This window comes from Schistocerca cancellata, chromosome 1, assembly GCF_023864275.1.
Source record: "Schistocerca cancellata isolate TAMUIC-IGC-003103 chromosome 1, iqSchCanc2.1, whole genome shotgun sequence".
Taxonomy (NCBI): Eukaryota; Metazoa; Arthropoda; class Insecta; order Orthoptera; family Acrididae; genus Schistocerca; species Schistocerca cancellata.
Genome location: NC_064626.1, coordinates 1011816885 through 1011832544, shown reverse-complemented (window position 1 = coordinate 1011832544; position 15660 = coordinate 1011816885). Strand labels below are relative to the sequence as shown.

The following is a 15660-nucleotide window of genomic DNA, read 5'->3' as shown; positions in this document are numbered from 1 at the left end:
CGGATTATTGTGGCCAAGATAGACATGAAGCCCATGCCTATTACAGTAGTACAAGTTTATATGCCAACTAGCTCTGCAGATGATGAAGAAATTGATGAAATGTATGGTGAAATACAAGAAATTATTAATTAGTGAAGGGAGACAAAAATTTAATAGTCATGGGTGACTGGAATTTGACAGTAGGAAAAGGAAGAGAAGGAAACGTAGTAGGTGAATATGGATTGGGGCTAAGAAATGAAAGAGGAAGCTGCCTGGTAGAATTTTGCACAGAGCATAACTTAATCACAGCCAACACTTGGTTCAAGAATCATGAAAGAAGGTTGTATACATGGAAGAACCCTGGAGATACTAGAAGGTTTCAGATAGATTATATATTGGTAAAACAGAGATTTAGGAACCAAGTTTTAAATTGCAAGACATTTCCAGGGGCAGATATGGACTCTTACCACAATCTATTGGCTATGAACTGTAGATTAAAACTGAAGAAACTGCAAAAAGGTGGGAATTTAAGGAGATGGGACCTGGATAAACTAAAAGAACCAGAGGTTGTACAGCGTTTCAGGGAGAGCATAAGGGACCAATTGACAGAATGGGGGAAAGAAATACAGTAGAAGAAGAATGGGTAGCTTTGAGGAATGAAATAGTGAAGGCAGCAGAGGATCAAGTAGGTGAAAACACGAGGGCTAGAAGAAATCCTTGGGTAACAGAAGAGATACTGAATTTAATTGATGAAAGGAGAAAATATAAAAATGCAGTAAATGAAGCAGGCAAAAAGGAATACAAACGTCTCAAAAATGAGATCGACAGGAAGTGCAAAATGGCTAAGCAGGGATGGCTAGAAGACAAAAGTAAGGATGTAGAGGCTTATCTCACGAGGGGTAAGATAGATACTGCCTACAGGAAAATTAAAGAGACCTTTGGAGAAAAGAGAACCACTTGCATGAATATCAAAGAGCTCAGATGAAAACCCAGTTCTAAGAAAAGAAGGGAAAGCAGAAAGGTGGAAGGAGTATACAGAGGATCTATACAGGGGCAATGTTCTTGAGGACAATATTATGGAAATGGAAGAGTATGTAGGTAAAGATGAAATGGGAGACATGATACTGCATGAAGAGTTTGACAGAGCACTGAAAGACGTAAGTCGCTGCAAAATACTAACGCGAATTCTTTACAGACGAATGGAAAAACTGGTAGAAGCCGACCTCGGGGAAGATCAGTTTGGATTCCATAGAAATGTTGGAACACGTGAGGCAAAACTGACCCTACAACTTATCTTAGAAGAAAGATTAAGGAAAGGCAAACCTACATTTCTAGCATTTGTAGACTTAGAGAAAGCTTTTGACAATGTTGACTGGAATCCTCTCTTTCAAATTCTGAAGGTGGCAGGGGTAAAATACAGGGAGCGAAAGGCTATTTACAATTTGTACAGAAAGCAGATGGCAGTTATAAGAGTCGAGGGGCATGAAAGGGAAGCAGTGGTTGGGAAGGGAGTGAGACAGGGTTGTAGCCTATCCCCGATGCTATTCAATCTGTATATTGAGCAAGCAGTAAAGGAAACAAAAGAAAAGTTCGGAGTAGGTATTAAAATCCATGGAGAAGAAATAAAATCTTTGAGGTTCACTGATAACACTGCAATTCTGTCAGAGACAGCAAAGGACTTGGAAGAGCAGTTGAACAGAATGGACAGTGTCTTGAAAGGAGGGTATAAGATGAACATCAACAAAAGCAAAATGAGGATAATGGAATGTAGTTGAATTAAGTCAGGTGATGCTGAGGGAATTAGATTAGGAAATGAGACACTTAAAGTAGTAAAGGAGTTTTGCTATTTGGGGAGCAAAATAACTGATTATGGTCGAAATAGAGAGGATATAAAATGTAGATTGGCAATGGCAAGGAAAGCGTTTCTGAAGAAGAGAAATTTGTTAACATCAATTATAGATTTGAGTGTCAGGAAGTCATTTCTGAAAGTATTTGTATGGAGTGTAGCCATGTATGGAAGTGAAACATGGACGATAAATAGTTTAGACAAGAAGAGAATAGAAGCTTTCGAAATGTGGTGCTACAGAAGAATGCTGATGATTAGATGGGTAGATCACATAACTAATGAGGAGGTATTAAATATAATTGAGGAGAAGAGAAATTTGTGGCACAACTTGACTAGAAGAAGGGATCGGTTGGTAGGACATATTCTGAGGCATCAAGGGATCACCAATTTAGTATTTGAGGGCAGCGTGGAGGGTAAAAATCATAGAGGGAGACCAAGAGATGAATACACTAAACAGATTCAGAAGGATGTAGGTTGCAGTAGGTACTGGGAGATGAAGAAACTTGCACAGGATAGAGTAGCATGGAGAGCTGCATCAAACCAGTCTCTGGACTGAGGACCACAACAACAACAACAACAACAACAACAACATAGAAAAAGATTATTTTCGCACACTCTCATTAAAAAATCACATACTACAATTTGGAAATATGCCAAACATCCATTTCAAAAAGTCAGGTGTAGGATAAGAAACATGTAGCTGCTCAATTTATTGCTGTGGAGGGTGTAGGGGTGATGGGTACAAGCAGGGGATAGCTGCTGAGGATGAAGTACAGTGAGGACTTCGTGAGCCACGAGGCCGGTACAGTAGCCGTGAAGGCCTCAGCAGAACCCTGAAATGTCATCCTTTGCACGCCGGCCAGATGACACTGCAAGTAAGTACATACGAAAATGATGAAGTACTTAGAAAGAAAATAAAACTCTAACTAAAAAAAATGTAAATGTCGTGTGACTGGCTCCTCCCGTCGGGTAGACCGTTCGCCGGGTGGTGGTAACACCAGTTTGGCGACTTGCGCGTCGATGTGGATGAAATGATGATAAGTAGGACAACACAACACCCAGTCCCTGATCGGTTGGTAGGACATGTTCTGAGGCATCAAGGGATCACCAAATTAGTACTGGAGGGCAGTGTGGAGGGTAAAAATCATAGAGGGAGACCAAGAGATGAATACACTAAGCAGATTCAGAAGGATGTAGGTTGCAGTAGGTACTGGGAGATGAAGAAGCTTGCACAGGATAGTGTAGCATGGAGAGCTGCATCAAACCAGTCTCAGGACTGAAGACCACAACAACAACAACAACAACAACAACAACAACAACATGGCTTTAAGAAGACTCCTTTAATTTCCAGTCTGTGGTACAATCCTGAATACACCCAATTGAAAGCATATAATGCATAAACAGGATTATACGCAGTGAAAAGTGTATTTTATTTACGTAAGTTGAAGCATTGCATCACTGCTGAATTCGGGATTATTATAACACTTGCAGCTTATACCAAACTGACACATCTTGTAAAATTCATTCCTTGTAGGTCACCTGCAGGTATAAAAGCAGTCAGTGGGTCAAGAAATACTGGAACATTCATTACACTGACACAGCATTAAGACACTACTGAATTACAAATAGTTACAGCACTTGCAGGCTACTCAAAAACTACATAAACATCCCATAAAATGTATGTCATGTAGGATATTAGTTGAGATAAAAACAGTCAGTGGTCTGTACAACTGTGAATAAGCATTAAATATTTCATGTGATGTGTCACAGTGATTTAACAATTTAGACTTGTTTGAGAGTGAAGGCAAACTACTCAGAACCGTGATTAAGACTGTTCCACCTTGCCTGAGAACAGGCAAGTACTGGTCAACACACCTACCACTTTAAGAATCCAATAACCTTCAGAATGGATTTTTCCTTTTCATACAATTAACCACCTTTCCAGCTCATCATCGTTATCATCATCATCTTTTTTGGTCCCCTTATGTTAAATATCATCTTTTCCTATCATCTGACCCTTAATTCTTCCAAAAAAAAAAAAAAAAAAAAAAAAAAGAAGGGCCCCCTTGACCTGCATTATGAATGCTCTGTCTCTACCCCCTACTCCTCCAATAAACAGCTGACTCAACTATTTCCTATTTTAAGCCCTTGCTTTAAGCCCTTGAAGAAGGAACCTTTAGTTTCAAAACATAGGAATAGTGCCTTCATTTGATTTTATATGCGTGCTCCAATCATAATGGGAATTGTATCTTTTGTAGGTAAGTACTGCCAGTTCATTTGGTTCTTCCTGAATTTAACAAATTCCTCAATGGAATTTTCCTTTTTATACATACATATTATAAGACTGTCAAGACTGTGTAGCTCTCATCTTGCTGAGATGTACAGTATTTTATGAAGTACCTGTAGTAACACGATTCACGTTTCCGTCCCACTTCACATAGTGGAGACTGGGAACTGTCTGCTAGGCATGCCCGATTTGAACTGAACTGGGCACAGCCCATGCTGCCTGACTTGTTGTAGTTGTTCCGCCGGCAGAGGTCGCGGCCGAATTCTCGTGTGCCCTCTGGTGGACAGGACTTTACTTGCGGCAACTACTGTCCATGACGTGCCGTGCCGATGTGCACCTCCCACGATCTTTCTGGTGGCTACTGCACTCCTCCTCCTTCGGGGGGTGAAGCCACTGTGATCCACTGCGTTGGAAGGCTGGAGTCGGGGGGGATCTGCCAACACTCGAGCCGGAACCTTCGTATATGATTGGAAGTGACCCACACGAAGAGGGCCCCGTCGCCCCCCCCACCAGAGCCCGGGACAGAACGGGCAACAAGCCGTCGAACTTCGGATCCCGATCCACCTCGGGAGGGCCAAGACCCAGTGGCAGTGACGATGGGGAACGGATGACCACAGGTGAACCAGCCGCCTGAGAAACCAGGCCTGCTAGGGGGGCCGACTCTCACTGGGGCATCTCTAATGATGGCGATGCTGGTGCTGGAGCTACTAGAGGCTGCCAACGCTAAGAACCATCACAGTGTGGTGAGTCACAGGTGGGAGGGGCAGTAGTGTCTCCTGAGAAAACAACACGCGTGCCGGCAATGGGGAAGCTGGTGCACGAGGGGTCGGACGGTGGGTGCCCAAACATGAATTTAGCTGATTTTGGTGACGATGTACCTCCTGGTCCCCCGCCTGTAAGGTATAGAGCCGGCGGCCATGGTGGCACAGGACCTCCGCCGGTATTTCAACGTGGATTGTGACCAAACCCAGACCAACATTCCCGGTGGAAAGCCGGGTACCCCGATTTGCGAAGACTGGCGAGGACCAGGCCTGAGGAGGTGCAGCAGAGTCCTAGGTTGGTGCCTGTGGAGGATCTCTGCAGGGCTGCGTTCTCCTATCGGTGTGGTCCGGTATGCCGTCAGAAAAAACGTCAACGCCTCCTCTGCAGGAAATTCATGCACATACTTTTTTCATCTGCGTCTTGAATGTGCGCACCATGTGCTCGGCTTCCCCATTCAATTGTGGCTGAAAGGGGGGAGAACAAACATGCCGAATACCGAAGCGCTTACAGAAATCCTGGAAGGTCTGCGAAATAAACTGAGGTCCATTGTCCGATACCAGGGTGACTGGCAGACCTTCCACAGAAAAGATTTTTGCGAGTGCCTGGATTGCAACTACTGAAGTTGTTGAGGAGCAGCGAACCACATATGGGAATCAGGAATAAGCATCAATGACAATGAGCCAAAAGTCATTGAGAAACGGGCCCGCAAAATCTATGTGAACACGTTCCCGTGCCTGGGTTGCAGGCGGCCATGAAGAGAACACTGACCTGGGAGACGCCTGTTGGCTCGCACACTAGGGAACAGGCGGCCACTAAGTTCTCAATTTCTCTGTCAATACTGGGCCAGTACACGTCTGTGAGCCAAGGTTTTAGTACGGGAAACACCCCAGTGCCCCTCATGTAATAATGTGAGGACCTCCCTTAGCAAACTTGCAGCAACAACCACGCGAGGAGCCATATCCTCGGTAGCCAGAAGGAGAACTCCTTCCAAGACTGAGAGGCAGTCTTGTAGAACAAAGTAATTACGAAGAGGTTCCGAGGCCCGGCCTGGAGGTCAGGATGACCACCCCTGCTGAACGAGGCGAACTACTTGCTGGAGAACCGGGTCAGCTGCCGTTTCCCTGGCGACTCTAGAACTAGTGATTGGGAAGCCATCAACCGCTTGATGGGACGCCACATCCAAATGAACACACATAATCTCCTCCTGATCGAACTTGGGATCCGGGCCCACAGGAAGATGGGAAAGAGCGTCGGCGTTGGCATGCTGTCCAGTAGGGCAAAAATGAATGTCATAATGGTACTTAGAGAGGAACAAGGCCCAACGCTGCAGTCTGTGGGCCGCCCTATCCGGAATCTGAGAGGCAGGGCCAAATAACAATATTAACGGCTTATGGTCAGTGATTAACTGAAACTTCGTGCCATACAAGAAAGGGTGAAACTTGGTAACAGCGTAGACAATGGCCAAAGCCTCTTTTTCCACCTGGGAATAATGGGCCTGTGTGGGACTAAGAGTTTTAGACGCAGACGCCAGTGGCTGCTCGGAGCCATCCATGTTGCAATGGGCCAGGACCACTCCCATCCCATACTGCGAAGCATCTGTAGCCAGGACCAACGGCTTATTGGGGTCAAAAGTAGCCAAACAAGGTGCTGACGTGAGGAGGTCCTTCAATGAGGTGAACGCTCGCTCGCATGCTGGCAACCAATCAAAAGGAACACCCTTGCGCAGAAGGCAGTACAGGGAGCGGGCTATGGTGGAAGCCCTGGGAATGAACCAGTGGTGATAGGCAATCTTGCCTAAAAACTTGTAACTCCTTCAGCGAAGCGGGCCGCAGAAGGTCGAAGATACCTTGGATCAAACTTCCTAGCAGCTGGATGCCATGCCGAGAGATGGTGTAGCCCAAATACTCAATGGACGGTTGGAAGAAGTTTGACTTACGCAGGTTGCAATGCAGGCCAATGGACCTGAATTTGAGAAAGAGGGTTTGTAGGTTGTGCAAGTGTTTCTTTTTGCTGCGGCCTGTGACAATTATGTCGTCCAGGTAATTAATACAATGAGGGATTGTCGACGTGATGTGCTCAAGATAGCGCTGGAATATCGCCGGGGCACTGGATATTCCGAAGGCCAACCGCTGCTATTGGTAAAGGCCAAACGGGGTGTTTACGACCGCCGGCCATTTGGAGTCCTCATCAAGTGGTATCTGATGATAAGCCTCTGAAAGATCGATTTTCGAAAAATATTGGCCTCCTGCCACGATGGAGAACAATTCCTCAGAACGAGGCAAGGGATAGGTGTCACCATCAATTGGGAATTAATGGTGGCCTTGAAAATGCCACAAAGACGTAATTTTCCCGAGGGTTTCCAGACAATAATGAGGGGCGAAGCCCACTCACTAGAAGAAATGGGAAGAACGACACCGAGGGCTTGCAGCCGGTCTAGCTCTGCTTTTACCTGAGGGCGGAGAGCCAACGGGACCTGCCTCGCGCATAGAAAACGTGGGCGGGCCGATGCCTGCAACGTTAAGTTAGCTTCAAAGTCTGAAACACGCCCCAGGTCCTCCTCAAAGATATCCTTAAAGGCAAAGATCAAAATTCCAATGATTGATAGGGAACGTCTTCGGAGAGCAACTGTATTGTGTCTGCGATAGAAAAACCGAAAGCTTGAAAGGTATCCAATCCAAAAAGGTTAGCGGAGCTCGCATCACTGACAACAATAAAAGTAAGAGGCCGAGTGACTGATTTGTAAGTAACGTCGGTAGTGAATTGACCAAGTAGGGGAATGAACTGTTTACCATAACTGTCTGGACGCCGGTAAACTGGGGCCAACAGGGGCGACCCAAGGTCGGAGTAAGTTTGTGCATTCAATAAGGAAACTGCCGCGCCCGTATCTACTTGCAGTTGTAATCGGTGCAACCGAACTGACACCTCGATAAAGAGTTTGTGTGCCGATACGTCAGGAGCCTGGCCCGATGAAACTTCCTGAATGTCAATGTCCATGTCCTCTGTACCTGCTTCCTTCGATTCTTTTGAGGCTGAGCGGCAAACTTTAGCAATGTGTCCTTTTTTATTACATTTGCGACAAACGGCCCAATGCTGGGGGCACTCTGACCGATCATGATGTATATAGCACAACGCACAGGACGGTAACAGGGGCCGACGGCCGGAACTCTGTTTACGTGCCATGCGGGAGCGGCCGTAATAGCTGGATTGTACACTCGTACGTCGTCCACCCCGGATGCAGTGGATATGGCCGCGCCAACCTGAACCGACGTGACGTCGCACCACGCTTCCAACTGTTGACCTGCGGCATGAGAGACTTCATACGAATGAGCAATGGACAGGACTTCCTCAAGGGAAGGGTCTTCCAACTGCAGGGCCATTGCTGGACCTCCCTATCAGGGGCCGAACGAACAATGACGTCGCGCACCATAACGTGGGCATACGAGTCTCGCAACTGCTCCGTGACAAAATGACACTTGTGACTAAGACTGTGCAGGGTAGCAGCCCATGCCCAGTAAGACTGATGGGGCTGTTTCTTGCATTGATAGAACTCGACCCTAGCTGCCACAACATGCGTGCGGAGGCGATAATATGAAGAAGGCAATGAACACAATGAGTCGAAAGACTTGATACAGCGAGGAAGATATCCAAGACAAGAAAAGAGCATGACATAACTCTGCATCGGCAACATGAAATGCCTAGAAATGCTGCCGAAGGCGATGTTCATATGCGTCCCAATCCTCTGCTGTCTCGTCATATGGGATAAAGGGAGGAGGGAACGGCGCTGTAGCAGACTGTGTGGAGAGCAACGGCGGAAGCACTTGTTGCATGGTTGCAATGAGCTCCGTCTGCTGCTCAACCAAAACCTGCACTAAATCCTCCATGCTGTGGATAAGCTGCGAAACCGGAACAATGACGCACCACGCGAAAGAACGACCCTACTCGTTGCCAATTGTGTAGTAACACGATTCACGTTTCCGTCGCACTTCATATAGTGTAAACCAGGAACTGTCTGCTAGACATGCCCGATGTGAACTGAACTGGGCACGGCCCATGCTGCCTGAGTTGTTGTTGTTGTTCCGCCGGCAGAGGTCGCGGCCGAATTCTCGCATGCCCTCTGGTGGACAGGACTTTACTTGCGGCAACTACTGTGTGTGATGCGCCGTGCCGATGTGCGCCTCCCGCGGTCTTTCTGGTGGCTACTGTAGTACCCATTTGCTCAAGTTACACAATGGTAGACAAGGCACACTTGGATTGCAAGCAATGCTTGAGACATGGATGCTTTTTCAGATGTAGGTTTAATGTATAACTTTACAATACATAACGGAAATTTTCAAAACTAAACTAAATAATTTAAATACATAAGTAGAAATTATTTTAAAACTATAGTGGTTAGCAGTGAAACTATTTCTTAAATGTAATTCAAAAAATATTTTGTGAAAATAATGGGTTTCTAATGATCCTCACTTACTTTTTTTGGTCTAGTCTTAACTGCTTTGCACTGCTGATAGTCCCCTGTGGCTTAATTTGGCTCTTTCCTGGTACCGGTATAACTGCAGAATCTCCTAACATGAGACGCTGGTTGTTTGAGTCACTGAAAAATATTTAAACTGCAGTTATGATTAATAGGAATACCATATATACAATTAAAAAACTGGTAAAGTCTTACTTAGCTCTCAGTTTTCACATGACACAATAATTAAGTTACATCATAGCCTTCAGACCATTTGTTCAAGTTGCAAACTGAAGGAACACAAATATGTCAAAAAGGCGGGTGTGTATGGATGTGTACAGACAATAGTTCTCCTCATACAGCATCTGTGAATAGAATGGGAAGGGTAGAGGAAGGGGAAGAACAACACATCTGGTATAAAGTATTCCATATCACACACACCATGTGGCAACTTGAAGAACTGCTTGGCATTTCTGACAGTTACTTGGCTTCTCCTCACACAAATCATGAACCTTGCCATGGTAGGATGGCTTGCGCGGCTCAGCAATACAGGTAGCCATACTCTAAATGTAATCACTTTGGAGGGGTATCTATGATGGTTGATGATGAGGCCCAGTAACCTTTTCAGTAGTTGCAGGAACAACAGTCTGGATGACTAGCTGCTCTGTCTTTGTAGCTTTAGCCAACATGGCCTCACTGTGTTGGTACTGTGACATGGCTGAAAGCAAGGGAAAACTACTGTCATTCTATTTTACATGGAAATGCAGCTCTAATGTATGGTTTAATGATGATGGAATTCTCCTGGGTGAAATATTTAAGAGATAAAGTAATTCCTCATTCTGGCTTCTGAGCACAGACTACTTACTCAGGATGATGATGTAACCAGAAAAAATTCTGCAACTCAAAGTGTAGAATGTTATATCGACTATCTACCATCATGCCCAGAAATGAGGCAAATTCTAATCAGATTCCTCTCCACCTCTTCTGAAGTTGCATTCCACCTCCTATTCAACCTACACAACATCTTGGCCCAACCATATGATACTTACGAGGGTCACTCCAAAAGAAATGCACACTATATCTTTTAAAATCCATCTTTTATTCTACATGTTTGAAAGTTTTACAGTGTGCAGATACGTCCTTTAGGAACAATATTTTCATTTCTCCACATAATTACAATCCCTCTCAACTACCTTACACCATCTTGGAACCAGCACCTGTATGCCCGCATGGTTGAATTCTGGACCAACCTGTTGGAGCCACTGTTTGGCAGCGTGCACAAGGGAGTCATCACCTTCAAACCTTGTTCCACGAAGAGAGTCTTTCAGTTTCCCAAAGAGATGATAGTCACATGGAGCCAGGTCAGGACTGTAAGGAGGGTGTTTCAGTGTTGTCCATCTGAGTTTTGTGATCACTTCCATGGTTTTTTTGACTGACATGTGGCTGTGCATTGTTGTGCAACAGCAAAACATCCTGCTTTTGCCAATGTAGTCGAACACGACTCAGTCGAGCTTGAAGTTTCTTCAGTGTCGTCACATACGCATCAGAATTTATGATGGTTCCACTTGGCTTGATGTCCACAAGCAAGAGTCCTTCAGAATTGAAAAACACCGTAGCCATAACTTTTCCAGCAGAAGGTGTGGTTTTGAATGTTTTTTCCTTGGGTGAATTTGCATGATGCCAATCCATTGATTGCCTCTTCATCTTTGGTGAAAAATGATGGAGCCATGTTTCATCACCTGTCACAATTCTTCCAAGAAATTCATCTCCACCATTCTCATACTGTTCGCTGTATTCCGTTTTTCTTGTTTCTGTGTGAGCCACTGTCAACATCCTGGGAACTCACCTGGCACATACCTTTCTTAACTCCAACACTTTCAGTATTCTGCAAACACTTCCTTCTCCTATCCCAATGTAGCGTGACAATTCGTTCACTGTGATGCGTCTGTCAGCAGTCACCAATTCGTTAAATCTCTACACATTGTCTGGAGTGTGTGCAGTACGACGCCTGCCGCTGTGAGGACAATCCTCAATATTGCCGTGCCCGCTTTCATCACGTAACATGCTTGCCCACCGACTAACTGTACTGCGATCGACAGCAGAATCTCCATACACCTTTTTGAACCTCTTGTGGACGTTTCCCACTGTCTCATTTTCACAGCACGGGATTTCTATGATAGCATGTTGCTTCTGACAAACGTCAAGTGTAGCAGCCATCTTGAAGACATACTGTGACGGCGCCACTCACAGGAACAGGTTGAACTAAGTTTGAAAACAAGCAGGAAGGATGTATCTACACACTGTAAGACTTTCACACAAGCAGAATGAAAACTGTTTTTTTACAAAAATAGTGCGCATTTCTTTTGGAAATATGGGTGTCAATAAAATACTCAGAACAGTAAGATAAAACAGAACATAAAAATGTCTAATAATGAACAAGGAAACGGGCATGTGGGTACATTGCTGTGAACATCATAGCCAGCATAGCAAAGCCACAACCCACAACAGCAGTACAAGTATAAATGACTGCTAGCTCTACAAACAATGAAGAGATTGAAATACTGTATGATGAGATAAAACAAGTTACTCAGTATGTCATGAGAAATTAGAATTTAAATGTGCTGGAGGCTGATATACTACAGGAGGAGAAAAAAAGAGAAGGATAAGCAAAGGAAGACGATGGACTGGAGAAAGGAAATTAAAATTAAAGCCACTTGAAAGGGAAGAAATATGCACAGAGCACAATTTAATAACTGTACTGATATAACATTTTACCCTCACTGGTATCAAATATGGTGCAACACTGTGGAAGGGTACAAAGATGGATGCCTCTGAGCAAGAGTCCTTAAAATCAGATAAGATGTTAACCACTGGTGGTAAACTTAAGAAACAAATTCAAACAGAAATCTTTTATATCATTCTATAAATGCTTATACCAATATATTCATTACTAAATAAGAGTGTAATTTTTGTTGTAGACAAAGACAGTAAATACTAAGCTCTTTTAATATTATGAAACATGAAAGCTTCTAAAATATTAAAGTAAATAAATAAGTTGAAAGATGACCATATGAACATTTCTCTGGGGGAGAGGGGGGCATAAAGGATTGGGAAGGGGGGGGGGGGGGCAGGAATGGTAAAAGTAGCACGAGACTATGTCCTTTGTTAGACAGGAGGAGGCAGAAGGTTGCCTCATGTGGAAGCCATTGTGTGTGTGTGTGTGTGTGTGTGTGTGTGTGTGTGTGTGTGTGTGTGTTTTAGTGAGCCATAAGATGGCCAATGCAACCAGCATGGGTTCTGTGACAGGGCTCAGTGAAGTAGGACGTGAGTCGGGCTCCAGCTGATGCAGCCATCAGAGGCAATACTTCCCTTGCCATTTTCGAGACTCCATCCAGAATTATGAGCTAAGTCAGCTTGTACTGTCTAGGTTGCATGAGGCTAGTCTCAAAAAGTAAAGATGGGTGTCACTTGTTGCACCACATGTAACAAGGGAATGCACCGCCTCATAAAACAACCCCTGTAGATTGAAAGACTTGCTGAAGAACATTTTATTAACTGACATTAATGCTCCAGAAACAGTTCAAAATCGCTTTTCCATGTTTATTGGGAATATGTCATTCAGAAAAGTTATTTAAACCAGTGTCTTTTTATCTCTCTAAAACCATTATATACCTTCTCCCAAAACATTAAGCAAGGACCAATACCAGAGAAGGTACAGAGCAGCATGACATGACATGAGCACCCTAAAGACATCACAAGTAAATGAACTTTCTGATTACCGTCTAACCATGAACAGAAAGACTGAAAAACATAGACTTAACCGACTTAAATACCTTCTGCTTGATTAATTATGTTGGTGGAGCCATAAATGCTGATTACTTTCAGTAGTACTACAGCAGCAAAATTAATAATGACTTTTTAAAAAAAATCTCATATATATAAAGTAGAGGGAAAGATTCCATGTGGAAATATATATAAAGAAAGATGATGAGACTTACCAAACAAAAGCGCTGGCAGGTCGATAGACACACAAACAAACACAAACATACACACAAAATTCTAGCTTTCGCAACCAACGGTTGCCTCGTCAGGAAAGAGGGAAGGAGAGGGAAAGACAAAAGGATTGGGGTTTTAAGGGAGAGGGTAAGGAGTCATTCCAATCCCGGGAGCGGAAAGACTTACCTTAGGGGGAAAAAAGGACAGGCATACACTCGCACACACACACATATCCATCCACATATACACAGACACAAGCAGACATTTGTAAAGGCAAAGAGTTTGGGCAGAGATGTCAGTCGGGGCGGAAGTACAGAGGCAAAGAAGATGTTGAAAGACAGGTGAGGTATGAGCGGCGGCAAATTGAAATTAGAACTTAGCGGAGATTGAGGCCTGGCGGATAGCGAGAAGAGAGGATATGCTGAAGGGCAAGTTCCCATCTCCGGAGTTCTGACAGGTTGGTGTTAGTGGGAAGTATCCAGATAACCTGGACGGTGTAACACTGTGCCAAGATGTGCTGGCCGTGCACCAAGGCATGTTTAGCCGCAGGGTGATCCTCATTACCAACAAACACTGTCTGCCTGTGTCCTTTCATGCTAATGGACAGTTTGTTGCTGGTCATTCCCACATAGAACACTTCACAGTGTAGGCAGGTCAGTTGGTAAATCACGTGGGTGCTTTCACACGTGGCTCTGCCTTTGATCGTGTACACCTTCCGGGTTACAGGACTGGAATAGGTGGTGGTGGGAGGGTGCATGGGACAGGATTTACACCAGGGGCGGTTACAGGGGTAGGAGCCAGAGGGTAGGGAAGGTGGTTTGGGGATTTCATAGGGGTGAACTAAGAGGTTACGAAGGTTAGGTGGACGGCGGAAAGACACTCTTGGTGGAGTGGGGAGGATTTCATGAAGGATGGATCTCATTTCAGGGCAGGATTTGAGGAAGTCGTATCCCTGCTGGAGAGCCACATTCAGAATCTGATCCAGTCCCGGAAAGTATCCTGTCACAAGTGGGGCACTTTTGGGGTTCTTCTGTGGAAGGTTCCGGGTTTGAGGAGAGGAGGAAGTGGCTCTGGTTATTTGCTTCTGTACCAGGTCGGGAGGGTAGTTACGGGATGCAAAAGCTGTTTTCAGGTTGTTGGTGTAATGGTTCAAGGATTCCGGACTGGAGCAGATTAGTTTGCCACGAAGACCTAGGCTGTAGGGAAGGGACCGTTTGATGTGGAATGGGTGGCAGCTGTCATAATGGAGGTACTGTTGCTTGTTGGTGGGTTTGATGTGGACAGACGTGTGAAGCTGGCCATTGGACAGGTGGAGGTCAACGTCAAGGAAAGTGGCATGGGATTTAGAGTAAGACCAAGTGAATCTGATGGAACCAAAGGAGTTGAGGTTGTTGGTAATGAGGATCACCCTGTGGCTAAACATGCCTTGGTGCACGGCCAGCACATCTTGGCACAGTGTTACACCATCCGGGTTATCTGGATACTTCCCACTAACACCAACCTGTCAGAACTCCGGAGATGGGAACTTGCCCTTCAGCATATCCTCTCTTCTCGCTATCCGCCAGGCCTCAATCTCCGCTAAGTTCTAATTTCAATTTGCCGCCGCTCATACCTCACCTGTCTTTCAACATCTTCTTTGCCTCTGTACTTCCGCCCTGACTGACATCTCTGCCAAAACTCTTTGCCTTTACAAATGTTTGCTTGTGTCTGTGTATATGCGGATGGATATGTGTGTGTGTGCGAGTGTATGCCTGTCCTTTTTTCCCCCTAAGGTAAGTCTTTCCACTCCCGGGATTGGAATGACTCCTTACCCTCTCCCTTAAAACCCCAATCCTTTTGTCTTTCCCTCTCCTTCCCTCTTTCCTGACGAGGCAACCGTTGGTTGCGAAAGCTAGAATTTTGTGTGTATGTTTGTGTTTGTTTGTGTGTCTATCGACCTGCCAGCGCTTTTGTTTGGTAAGTCTCATCATCTTTCTTTTTAGATATATTTTTCCCACGTGGAATGTTTCCCTCTATTTTATATATATATATATATATATATATATATATATATATGGAACAGTTGGCCAATGAATTGTGTTCAGAGCTTAGGTTGAATTGTAGTATTGGTGTTAACATTTTTACTTCCCAGTAAGTGTGTTCCGACTGAATGTGTGGGAGATTGAGGGGAAGGCAGCAGAGAGTGAAAGTGGAGAAGACTGTGGCCCAATCCTTTGTCAGGGGTAAAGTATTTTTTACTATGGAGTTTACAGTGCCCAGAGCAGTGGGGTGCAAGGTGAGCCAACTGGTTACTTAGCGCTTGCTTTTCTGTCATCAATAACTTTTGCTTTGAACATGCAG

General features: G+C 44.8%; 1 protein-coding gene across 1 annotated transcript in view; it reads right to left on the bottom strand.

The window, feature by feature from the left end:
• LOC126089086 (sodium leak channel NALCN) overlaps positions 1 to 15660 on the bottom strand; it is a 390881-nt gene that overhangs the window by 156393 nt on the left and 218828 nt on the right. The window contains exon 15 of the mRNA XM_049906884.1: positions 9343 to 9465. Coding sequence (XP_049762841.1) covers positions 9343 to 9465 — 123 coding nt within the window. The remainder of the gene's footprint in view (positions 1 to 9342; positions 9466 to 15660) is intronic.